General features: G+C 42.2%; 1 protein-coding gene across 1 annotated transcript; it reads left to right on the top strand.

Annotated features, from left to right (window-relative positions):
- Window positions 1-2,397: 2,397 nt before the first annotated feature.
- On the top strand, window positions 2,398-4,272 carry prmt6 (protein arginine methyltransferase 6). Its single transcript, XM_062992002.1, has one exon. It carries the CDS (start codon window positions 2,509-2,511, stop codon window positions 3,562-3,564), a length of 1,056 nt encoding a protein of 351 aa, XP_062848072.1. The 5' UTR covers window positions 2,398-2,508; the 3' UTR covers window positions 3,565-4,272.
- The last annotated feature ends 8,947 nt before the right edge of the window (window positions 4,273-13,219 follow it).

The raw sequence follows: 13,219 nt of genomic DNA, 5'->3' as shown, positions 1-13,219 counted from the left end.
ATGAAAATCCAGTTTAGCTTGTTTGGGTGATGTTGGGGCACTCATTGCTTCGGCACAGGGGTCTTTAGCCACGAGTTTTGTTTTAGCATGCACCCTGATTAAATGCTTTGACAGATTGCTTGTCGAGTTTGCAGCAGTTGAAAGGTGCATTTGGCTTGGACGTAACCTACACTTCACGGTAATGTTTTTGTCTTTGCGTTCAACAAATACAAAATAATGAGAATATCTCCATTTGTAGAAACACCCAGTTTCGTTCTCTGCCATTGTTGCCAGACTGCGTTCGTGCTGCGCTTGTCACGCACGTCCTGATATTGTAGAGTGAGATGTGGCCCTGGGTCAACAGGGGAGGTGCTTCAATCGAAATCATTCAACCAATCACAAACTAGTCGCCGCTATGACATCACCACATTTGCCGGGCCTTTCTCGTTTTTCTCCTTTTTTTCTATTGTCATCATTTTTTAACCTCAATCAGAGAAAAAGCTCTGTGCCACGCACGCACTGAATCCCCTTGTTATAATACATGCTTAACATGTAGTAGTACCAAGTTTTTTGCTTACACAGAATAATATTTTACATATTGTAGCTAGCCTTGGCTAATCTCTCATAGCTTTTTGCTATGCTAGCTAGTAGTTAAGCTAGCTGGCTAACCTAATGGTAAATTTGAGAAATTTATTTCATGCTTTGCACACTGTTAATATTTTGCTCGGAACACTGATTTCCAACATTCTTTCAAATACTGAAAGTAACACAGTTGCCGGATCTTTTAGCTTGCATACTTATTACCTAGCTAGGATTAGCTAGCCCCGGCAAATGTGGTAATGTCATAGCAGCAGCTAGTTTGTGATTGGTCGAACGATTCCGATTGAAGCACCTCCCCTGTTGACCCAGGGCCACATCTAGGGTGGCCACATTCATAGTCACAAAAAGGAGGACATTACACCACAAAAAGGAGGACATTACACCCAAATGGAGGACATCATACCAGGAACAGGGGGACATGATACTGCAACACACAGAATGAAACCATAACCCATATAACAGAGTTTTTGACCAGTTTAAGCAAGAATTCTATAACAAATTACTGTTTTACTCACTATATGTTGTGTCTACTTTTCATATTTAAGTCCGTTCCTCGCTGCCTCCAAAAGTTTACTTTTTGGCATTTTCACAGCGTTCCTGAGCATGAGAGCTGACTAATTAACTCAGGTAGAGGTGTTTACAGAACAGAGCGGGCGGGCGAAATCCAACCACTCAATCACAGACTAGCATTTAGAGGGCCGACCTTCTGCGATTGGCCAGTGGTAGCACTATAAGCAGTCAAATGAGGCTGTTAAACCAATGAAATACAAAGCATTTGTTTTGACATGTACCTGAGCCAATGACAGATAATATTAATCAAAAATGAAACCAGTTCACTCCAAAAGAAGGATTTTTAAGTGTCCGTCCTAGCGTTGCGTTTATGGAGGACTGGCAGCTGAAAAGCCGGACTGTCCGCCCTAAAACCGGACGTCTGGCCACCCTAGCCACATCTCACTCTGCAATATCAGGTTGTGCCGCTTGATCACATTCACAGTCACATGACCAGCTGTGCAGTCAGCTGTGGCAAGGCGTGCATGCAGAAATTACGCAGAAAACAGCTTTGTTGTATGCTTTGGGTTTTAAAAATAATATTTTTATATAAAAATGGGAGTAACGCTAGTAATGTAGTTTTTATTACGTTAGTAACTGTAATGTGATTTCAAAATATTTAACTGTAATGCGTTACATTACTTTGTTACAGAAAAAAGTAATCACATTACTGTAATGCGTTACATTACTTTGTTACAGAAAAAAGTAATCACATTACTGTAATGCGTTACTTTGTACCACGTTACCCCAACACTGACAATCACACAGTGGAAATGTGTATTGTGGTCTATTTTAGGTCTATTTTTTGAAGAAATGGACACTGTGTGCTCCGGACCAAAGACAAAAAGGACCATCCAGACTGTTATCAGCAACAAGTCCAAAAGCCAGGGTCTGTCATGGTATGGGGATGTGTCAGTGCCCTTAGCACAGGTCATTTACACTTCTGTGATGGCAGCATTAATGCAGAAAAGTACATTGAGATTTTAGAGCAACGTATGCAAAGTATTTTAACTTTAAATTATAACAGTTACCATTATATTAAAACAAGAAAACAAATAGATAGATAAATAAATAAATGTTTAAATAGACTTTATGTATAATGTTCGTATATTTTGTAGTTTCGGCTGCTTACGTCACGCGATAAAATACGTTATTGGAAATGTAGTTTTTTAGTCGCGCAGCTCAGTTAGCGCTAACGGTAACGGACTGCATTACCCAGAATGCATTGTGTAAAACCCGGCAGTAAAAGATGCAAAGAGTGGCTGCAGACAGCGCGCTGTATTTACGCTCTGTATTACGCGTGTATCGGCACAAGTGCTTCTTCTAGGATTGATTCAATAAAAAATCGCTAAAAAAAAAAGAAGTTAAGTTGGCGGTAAAATGTCTCAGGCGAATATAAAGAAGAGGAAAGTGGACAGAGATGAGCAGGATGAATGGTATTTTGGAAGCTATTCTGATGTGAGTATACATGAGGAGATGATTGCTGATACAGTGAGGACTGACTCCTACAGAAAAGCCATATTTAATAATAAAGATGAGATAGAAGGCAAGGTGGTGCTGGATGTGGGTGCGGGCACTGGGGTGCTCAGTGTGTTCTGTGCCCAGGCTGGTGCCAGGAAGGTGTACGCAGTAGAGGCCAGCAGCATTGCAGATCAGGCTGTGAAGATCATCAGGCAGAACAAACTGGAGGACAAAGTGGAGGTGATTAAAGGTGCACTGGAGCAGGTGGAGCTACCTGAGCAGGTGGATGTTATTGTGAGTGAGTGGATGGGTTATGCCCTTCTGCATGAGTCCATGCTCAATTCGGTGATCTTCGCCAGGGATCGCTGGCTCAGACCTGGAGGGTTGATGCTTCCCAGCAAGGCGGAGATCTTCATCACACCCATTAGTGACATTTTAGTGGAGGAGCGGCTCAGTTTCTGGAGCACGGTCAAATCCCAATATGGAGTCGATATGTCATGCATGATGGACTTTGCCCGAAAGTGCATCCTGAGCAGTCCGGAAATCAACATTAAACCGGTCTCGGTGGAGGACGTTTTATCACACCCGGCCAAATTTGCAGAGATAGACCTGACTACTGTTACCACAAATCAGCTGAGCAACGTAACTGGATGTTTCCGGGTTCTTTCTTTTGGTTCTGCCGGTCTGAGCGCCTTCTGCATTTTCTTCACTGTCACCTTTCCAGGCTTGCGACCTCTGGTCCTGTCCACTTCTCCGTTTAAGCCAGAGACGCATTGGAAACAGGCTGTGCTGTATCTAGACCAGCATGTATATGTCAACCAAGATACTGTGGTTGAAGGAGAAGTGAAGATGTACCCATCTGAAGAAAGTCCCAGACATATATGCATCCATGTCGACTATACAATAGGAGACAAGAAAAAAAGATCAAAGACATTTTCCATCTCTGATGGATATACAAATCCAGAGCATCACTAGAGACCCTTTTTTTTTTTTTATTGTGTTTGGATTGAATCTGTTCCAACTGGCTTTTAATAAAGTACAAACTAAATGAATAAATAACTAGTTAAAACACAACTTTTAGTTTAGTCCATCCTTGACCTGGCATGCCAGTATTGGTATAAACACTGTATGGCCAACATTTTGTAAACAACCCTTCTAATTAACAAGTTCAGGTGTTTTAGCCACACCCATTAATGCTAAGCTTTCAACTTCCAAGCCCTTTTCTGAGCTTCACTGGCTTGTACAGAGCCCAGACCCCAAACCCATTAAACACCTTTAGGATGAATTGGATGAATCAGTTGTGAGCCAGGTCTTCATCAAAATTGATTCCTGTCTATACGAGTGCTAAATGACTAAATGGGCACACCCCATAATACCAAAGATAAAAAGCTTCCTAAAGGAGTGGAGACTGTTAAAGATTTAAAGGTGCTTTAGTTTTGTACTAATGCCTATGCTTAAGGTTGCATGTCCACATAGTTTTGGCTATACTCTGTGTGTGTTTGTATAGGTTTTGTTTTGGTGGTTTGTTTTTCCTGTGTCCACATGGGATGTTTTGTTTGATTATTCCAGCTTCCTCTCATAAATATGCAAAGGGTGGCTTAGCTGCCCTAAATATCTCCCAGATGTAAATGTATGAGAAGGTGAGCGTGTGTGTGAGTAAATGGGGATGTGTTACCCTGTGAAGAACTGGTACTTGGTTAAGGAAGCATTTTTTGGGGTTGCTAAACTGATCAGGAAAGTAAATTAATGATAAAACACATGAACCAATAAATGAATGTACAATATATATACAGTATATATATATATATATATATATATATATACACACCGATCAGCCATAACATTAAAACCACCTCCTTGGTTCTACACTCACTGTCCATTTTATCAGCTCCACTTACCATATAGAAGCACTTTGTAGTTCTACATTTACTGACTGTAGTCCATCTGTTTCTCTGCATGCTTTGTTAGTCTGCTTTCACCCTGTTCTTCAATGGTCAGGACTCTCCCAGGACCACTGCAGAGTATGTATTATTTAGGTGGTGGATGATTCCACTCACTGTCCACTCTATTAGACACTCCTACCTAGTTGGTTCACCTTGTAGATGTAAAGTCAGAGACGATTGCTCATCTATTGCTGCTGTTTGAGTTGGTCATCTTCTAGACCTTCATCAGTGGTCACAGGACGCTGCCTACGAGGCACTGTTGGCTGGATAATTTATAATATATTTTATAATATATATTTTATATATAAACTCCATCAGCACTGTTGTGTCTTATCCACTCATACCAGCACAACACACACTAACACACCACCACCATGTCAGTGTCATTGCAGTGCTGAGAATGATCCACCACCCAAATAATACCTGCTCTGTAGTGGTCCTTGGAGAGTCCTGACCATTGAAGAACAGGGTGAAAGCAGGATAAAACAGTATGTAGAAAAACATATGGACTACAGTCAGTAATTGTAGAACTACAAGGTGCTTCTATATGGTAAGTGGAGCTGATAAAATGGACAGTGAATGTAGAAACAAGGAGGTGGTCAAATTGTTATATATATATATACATATATACATATATACATACATATATATATATATATATATATATATATATATATATATATATATATATATATATATATATATATATATATACATATATACATATATACATATATACATACACATACAGTGGGGCCAAAAAGTATTTAGTCAGCCACTGATTGTGCAAGTTCTCCTACTTAAAAAGATGAGAGAGGTCTGTAATTTTTAAAGAATTTATTTGTAAATTATGGTGGAAAATAAGTATTTGGTCAATAACAAAAGTTCAACTCAATACTTTGTAACATAACCTTTGTTGGCAATGACAGAGGTCAAACGTTTCCTGTAAGTCTTCACCAGGTTTGCACACACTGTAGCTGGTATTTTGGCCCATTCCTCCATGCAGATCTCCTCTAGAGCAGTGATGTTTTGGGGCTGTCGCTGGGCAACACGGACTTTCAACTCCCTCCACAAATTTTCTATGGGGTTGAGGTCTGGAGACTGGCTAGGCACTCCAGGACCTTGAAATGCTTTTTACGGAGCCACTCCTTCGTTGCCCGAGCGGTGTGTTTGGGATCATTGTCATGCTGGAAGACCCAGCCACGTTCCATCTTCAATGCTCTCACTGATGGAAGTAGGTGCCATTAATACAGGTAACGAGTGGAGGACAGAAGAGCTTCTTAAAGAAGTTACAGGTCTGTGAGAGCCAGAAATCTTGCTTGTTTGTGGGTGACCAAATACTTATTTTCCACCATAATTTACAAATAAATTTTTCTCATTTTGTCTCTCATAGTTGAAGTGTACCTATGATGAAAATTACAGACCTCTCTCATCTTTCTAAGTAGGAGAACTTGCACAATCAGTGGCTGACTAAATACTTTTTGGCCCCACTATATATATATATACAGTGTATCACAAAAGTGAGTACACCCCTCACATTTCTGCAAATATTTCATTATATCTTTTCATGGGACAACACTATAGACATGAAACTTGGATATAACTTAGAGTAGTCAGTGTACAGCTTGTATAGCAGTGTAGATTTACTGTCTTCTGAAAATAACTCAACACACAGCCATTAATGTCTAAATAGGTGGCAACATAAGTGAGTACACCCCACAGTGAACATGTCAAAATTGTGCCCAAATGTGTCGTTGTCCCTCCCTGGTGTCATGTGTCAAGGTCCCAGGTGTAAATGGGGAGCAGGGCTGTTAAATTTGGTGTTTTGGGTACAATTCTCTCATACTGGCCACTGGATATTCAACATGGCACCTCATGGCAAAGAACTCTCTGAGGATGTGAGAAATAGAATTGTTGCTCTCCACAAAGATGGCCTGGGCTATAAGAAGATTGCTAACACCCTGAAACTGAGCTACAGCATGGTGGCCAAGGTCATACAGCGGTTTTCCAGGACAGGTTCCACTCGGAACAGGCTTCGCCAGGGTCGACCAAAGAAGTTGAGTCCACGTGTTCGGCGTCATATCCAGAGGTTGGCTTTAAAAAATAGACACATGAGTGCTGCCAGCATTGCTGCAGAGGTTGAAGACGTGGGAGGTCAGCCTGTCAGTGCTCAGACCATACGCCGCACACTGCATCAACTCGGTCTGCATGGTCGTCATCCCAGAAGGAAGCTGACGCACAAGAAAGCCCGCAAACAGTTTGCTGAAGACAAGCAGTCCAAGAACATAGATTACTGGAATGCCCTGTGGTCTGACGAGACCAAGATAAACTTGTTTGGCTCAGATGGTGTCCAGCATGTGTGGCGGTGCCCTGGTGAGAAGTACCAAGACAACTGTATCTTGCCTACAGTCAAGCATGGTGGTGGTAGCATCATGGTCTTGGGCTGCATGAGTGTTGCTGGCACTGGGGAGCTGCAGTTCATTGAGGGAAACATGAATTCCAACATGTACTGTGACATTCTGAAACAGAGCATGATCCCCTCCCTTCGAAAACTGGGCCTCATGGCAGTTTTCCAACAGGATAACGACCCCAAACACAACCTCCAAGATGACAACTGCCTTGCTGAGGAAGCTGAAGGTAAAGGTGATGGACTAAACCCAATTGAGCACCTGTGGCGCATCCTCAAGTGGAAGGTGGAGGAGTTCAAGGTGTCTAACATCCACCAGCTCCGTGATGTCATCATGGAGGAGTGGAAGAGGATTCCAGTAGCAACCTGTGCAGCTCTGGTGAATTCCATGCCCAGGAGGGTTAAGGCAGTGCTGGATAATAATGGTGGTCACACAAAATATTGACACTTTGGGCACAATATGGACATGTTCACTGTGGGGTGTACTCACTTATGTTGCCAGCTATTTAGACATTAATGGCTGTGTGTTGAGTTATTTTCAGAAGACAGTAAATCTACACTGCTATACAAGTTGTACACTGACTACTCTAAGTTATATCCAAGTTTCATGTCTATAGTGTTGTCCCATGAAAAGATATAATGAAATATTTGCAGAAATGTGAGGGGTGTACTCACTTTTGTGATACACTGTATATATATATATATATATACAGTGTATCACAAAAGTGAGTACACCCCTCACATTTCTGCAAATATTTCATTATATCTTTTCATGGGACAACACTATAGACATGAAACTTGGATATAACTTAGAGTAGTCAGTGTACAGCTTGTATAGCAGTGTAGATTTACTGTCTTCTGAAAATAACTCAACACACAGCCATTAATGTCTAAATAGCTGGCAACATAAGTGAGTACACCCCACAGTGAACATGTCCAAATTGTGCCCAAATGTGTCGTTGTCCCTCCCTGGTGTCATGTGTCAAGGTCCCAGGTGTAAATGGGGAGCAGGGCTGTTAAATTTGGTGTTTTGGGTACAATTCTCTCATACTGGCCACTGGATATTCAACATGGCACCTCATGGCAAAGAACTCTCTGAGGATGTGAGAAATAGAATTGTTGCTCTCCACAAAGATGGCCTGGGCTATAAGAAGATTGCTAACACCCTGAAACTGAGCTACAGCATAGTGGCCAAGGTCATACAGCGGTTTTCCAGGACAGGTTCCACTCGGAACAGGCTTCGCCAGGGTCGACCAAAGAAGTTGAGTCCACGTGTTCGGCGTCATATCCAGAGGTTGGCTTTAAAAAATAGACACATGAGTGCTGCCAGCATTGCTGCAGAGGTTGAAGACGTGGGAGGTCAGCCTGTCAGTGCTCAGACCATACGCCGCACACTGCATCAACTCGGTCTGCATGGTCGTCATCCCAGAAGGAAGCTGACGCACAAGAAAGCCAGCAAACAGTTTGCTGAAGACAAGCAGTCCAAGAACATGGATTACTGGAATGCCCTGTGGTCTGACGAGACCAAGATAAACTTGTTTGGCTCAGATGGTGTCCAGCATGTGTGGCGGCGCCCTGGTGAGAAGTACCAAGACAACTGTATCTTGCCTACAGTCAAGCATGGTGGTGGTAGCATCATGGTCTTGGGCTGCATGAGTGTTGCTGGCACTGGGGAGCTGCAGTTCATTGAGGGAAACATGAATTCCAACATGTACTGTGACATTCTGAAACAGAGCATGATCCCCTCCCTTCGAAAACTGGGCCTCATGGCAGTTTTCCAACAGGATAACGACCCCAAACACAACCTCCAAGATGACAACTGCCTTGCTGAGGAAGCTGAAGGTAAAGGTGATGGACTAAACCCAATTGAGCACCTGTGGCACATCCTCAAGTGGAAGGTGGAGGAGCTCAAGGTGTCTAACATCCACCAGCTCCGTGATGTCATCATGAAGGAGTGGAAGAGGATTCCAGTAGCAACCTGTGCAGCTCTGGTGAATTCCATGCCCAGGAGGGTTAAGGCAGTGCTGGATAATAATGGTGGTCACACAAAATATTGACACTTTGGGCACAATTTGGACATGTTCACTGTGGGGTGTACTCACTTATGTTGCCAGCCATTTAGACATTAATGGCTGTGTGTTGAGTTATTTTCAGAAGACAGTAAATCTACACTGCTATACAAGTTGTACACTGACTACTCTAAGTTATATCCAAGTTTCATGTCTATAGTGTTGTCCCATGAAAAGATATAATGAAATATTTGCAGAAATGTGAGGGGTGTACTCACTTTTGTGATACACTGTATATATATATTTATTAGGGATGTCCCGATCCGATCCCAAAGATCGGGATCGGGGCCGATCAAGGCATTTTTTAACTGATGGGAATCGGCTTTACTAAACCCGATCGTGATCCCGACCTTTTGTTTTACGTCAGCATGTCCGCTGTGTGGAAATACTTTAAATTGTAAAGTGAAACAAGTCCAGCAGCGACGTGTAATGTCTGCACTGTGAGCGTTTCATGAGGCGGTAGGAGCAGAGCTGTGTTCATTACTGTAGAATTTTACTATTTATATGGTGTGTGAGTCAAGGATCACTCCGGTTTACAAAACAACGTAGTGATGCACTCGTTTAATAAAGAAATAAATACACAGTATATTCACATATTGTCGGGAGCAGAACACTCTATTAACTTCTTCTGTTACAGTACCGAATAGCGGACAGCTAGAGTCAAGCACGCTAGTCCATGCACTATGGAAGCCCCAAATGGTCAAAACACACTCACTTCGCATAGTCCATCAAACCACTGTCACAATACAAGCACTTTAAAAACTGGCTTTCCTTCATAACAAAAGAGCCTTTCCATTTTATTTTGGTATTCAGGTTTTACTGTAATGCTTTTAAGTAACTTTTTTTCTTATATTCAAGTTAAGCTGCTACACAGATTTCTGTTCATTTTTAGTGTATCACTGCATTAAACAGATTTTTTTTCTTCGAATGTAAAGTTTAAAGTAAAACTGTAATTATCTCACTCATTTTGATTGATTTTGTAAAAATACAAAACATTAAGCCAATAGCTTGGATGCAGCATTTTTCCCTACAGCACTGCAGAGCTATTTAGTTGTTAAACATATACATTGGATTAATTTGAATAACTGTTATGTACTTGAAGTGTGCACTGTGTGAACAGTATTATCCAGTTCTTATCTAGACAATATCTAGAAAATACAAGTATCGGTTTGAGACTCGGTATCGGATCGGGATCAAAATTAATAATCGGGATCGGTATCGGGAACAAAAAAACGTGATCGGGACATCCCTAATATATATATATTAGGGCTGTCGAAGTTAACGCAATAATAACGCATTAACGCAATCTCAATTTAACGCGATTTTGGCCCTGCGAGTCATCCGTAGTTCATGTTGAGACTTGACCGTGCACCAACGTTTTAACGTCGGACTTGCCACCGTTTGTTTCATTTGCGGTTTGTTAACATAATGTAACCGAGCATTGTAGTGATGATGTACTTGCTTAATAAAGAAATAAATACACGGTATATTCACAAGTTGTCGGGAGCAGAACACTTTATTACTTCTTCTGTTACGGTACCGAATAGCAAACAGCTAGAGTCATACCGTTAGCCAAGCATGCTATACCATGCACTATGGAAGCCCCAAAGGGTGTTTGCTGATGGAGAAATTTAACCTACAATCTGACATTTATACGAAGTCAAGGGTCTCTGCTGGATAGTATTACTGCCTAGTATGTGAGTAAATAAAACTCCCTTACAGTTTTCTCTTGTCCCAGCAGTTTTTAACATAAGTACATTTAGCATAAAATGTGTTCACCATTTTAATTGTAACATTTCACTTAAAAATCCTTGTTTTCTATAACATTTACACAGATTCTTTTTAAATGTGATTAATCGCGATTAACTATATGAAATTCTGAGATTAATCGCGATTAAAAATTTTAATCGTTTGACAGCCCTAATATACGTATATATATATATATACAGGGGTTGGACAATGAAACAATGAAACACCTGTCATTTTAGTGTGGGAGGTTTCATGGCTAAATTGGACCAGTCTGGTGGCCAATCTTCGTTAATTGCACATTGCACCAGTAAGAGCAGAGTGTGAAGGTTCAATTAGCAGGGTAAGAGCACAGTTTTGCTCAAAATATTGCAATGCACACAACATTATGGGTGACATACCAGAGTTCAAAAGAGGACAAATTGTTGGTGCACGTCTTGCTGGCGCATCTGTGACCAAGACAGCAAGTCTTTGTGATGTATCAAGAGCCACGTTATCCAGGGTAATGTCAGCATACCACCAAGAAGGACAAACCACATCCAACAGGATTAACTGTGGACGCAAGAGGAAGCTGTCTGAAAGGGATGTTCGGGTGCTAACCCGGATTGTATCCAAAAAACATAAAACCACGGCTGCCCAAATCACGGCAGAATTAAATGTGCACCTCAACTCTCCTGTTTCCACCAGAACTGTCCGTCGGGAGCTCCACAGGGTCAATATACACAGCCGGGCTGCTATAGCCAAACCTTTGGTCACTCGTGCCAATGCCAAACGTCGGTTTCAATGGTGCAAGGAGCGCAAATCTTGGGCTGTGGACAATGTGAAACATGTATTGTTTTCTGATGAGTCCACCTTTACTGTTTTCCCCACATCCGGGAGAGTTACGGTGTGGAGAAGCCCCAAAAAAGCGTACCACCCAGACTGTTGCATGCCCAGAGTGAAGCATGGGGGTGGATCAGTGATGGTTTTGGCTGCCATATCATGGCATTCCCTTGGCCCAATACTTGTGCTAGATGGGTGCGTCACTGCCAAGGACTACCGAACCATTCTGGAGCACCATGTGCATCCAATGGTTCAAACATTGTATCCTGAAGGCGGTGCCGTGTATCAGGATGACAATGCACCAATACACACAGCAAGACTGGTGAAAGATTGGTTTGATGAACATGAAAGTGAAGTTGAACATCTCCCATGGCCTGCACAGTCACCAGATCTAAATATTATTGAGCCACTTTGGGGTGTTTTGGAGAAGCGAGTCAGGAAACGTTTTCCTCCACCAGCATCACGTAGTGACCTGGCCACTATCCTGCAAGAAGAATGGCTTAAAATCCCTCTGACCACTGTGCAGGACTTGTATATGTCATTTCCAAGACGAATTGATGCTGTATTGGCCGCAAAAGGAGGCCCTACACCATACTAATAAATTATTGTGGTCTAAAACCAGGTGTTTCAGTTTCATTGTCCAACCCCTGTATATATATATATATATATATATATACAGTGTATCACAAAAGTGAGTACACCCCTCACATTTCTGCAAATATTTCATTATATCTTTTCATGGGACAACACTATAGACTTGAAACTTGGATATAACTTAGAGTAGTCAGTGTACAGCTTGTAAAGCAGTGTAGATTTACTGTCTTCTGAAAATAACTCAACACACAGCCATTAATGTCTAAATAGCTGGCAACATAAGTGAGTACACCCCACAGTGAACATGTCCAAATTGTGCCCAAATGTGTCGTTGTCCCTCCCTGGTGTCATGTGTCAAGGTCCCAGGTGTAAATGGGGAGCAGGGCTGTTAAATTTGGTGTTTTGGGTACAATTCTCTCATACTGGCCACTGGATATTCAACATGGCACCTCATGGCAAAGAACTCTCTGAGGATGTGAGAAATAGAATTGTTGCTCTCCACAAAGATGGCCTGGGCTATAAGAAGATTGCTAACACCCTAAAACTGAGCTACAGCATGGTGGCCAAGGTCATACAGCGGTTTTCCAGGACAGGTTCCTCTCGGAAAAAGGCTTCGCCAGGGTCGACCAAAGAAGTTGAGTCCACATGTTCGGCGTCATATCCAGAGGTTGGCTTTAAAAAATAGACACATGAGTGCTGCCAGCATTGCTGCAGAGGTTGAAGACGTGGGAGGTCAGCCTGTCGGTGCTCAGACCATACGCCGCTCACTGCATCAACTCGGTCTGCATGATCGTCATCCCAGAAGGAAGCTGACGCACAAGAAAGCCAGTAAACAGTTTGCTGAAAACAAGCAGTCCAAGAACATGGATTACTGGAATGCCCTGTGGTCTGACGAGACCAAGATAAACTTGTTTGGCTCAGATGGTGTCCAGCATGTGTGGCGGCGCCCTGGTGAGAAGTACCAAGACAACTGTATCTTGCCTACAGTCAAGCATGGTGGTGGTAGCATCATGGTCTTGGGCTGCATGAGTGTTGCTGGCACTGGGGAG

Source organism: Trichomycterus rosablanca, chromosome 3, assembly GCF_030014385.1.
Source record: "Trichomycterus rosablanca isolate fTriRos1 chromosome 3, fTriRos1.hap1, whole genome shotgun sequence".
NCBI lineage: Eukaryota > Metazoa > Chordata > Actinopteri > Siluriformes > Trichomycteridae > Trichomycterus > Trichomycterus rosablanca.
The sequence above is the reverse complement of the archived record's forward strand: the minus strand, read 5'-3'. Positions and strand labels throughout refer to the sequence as shown.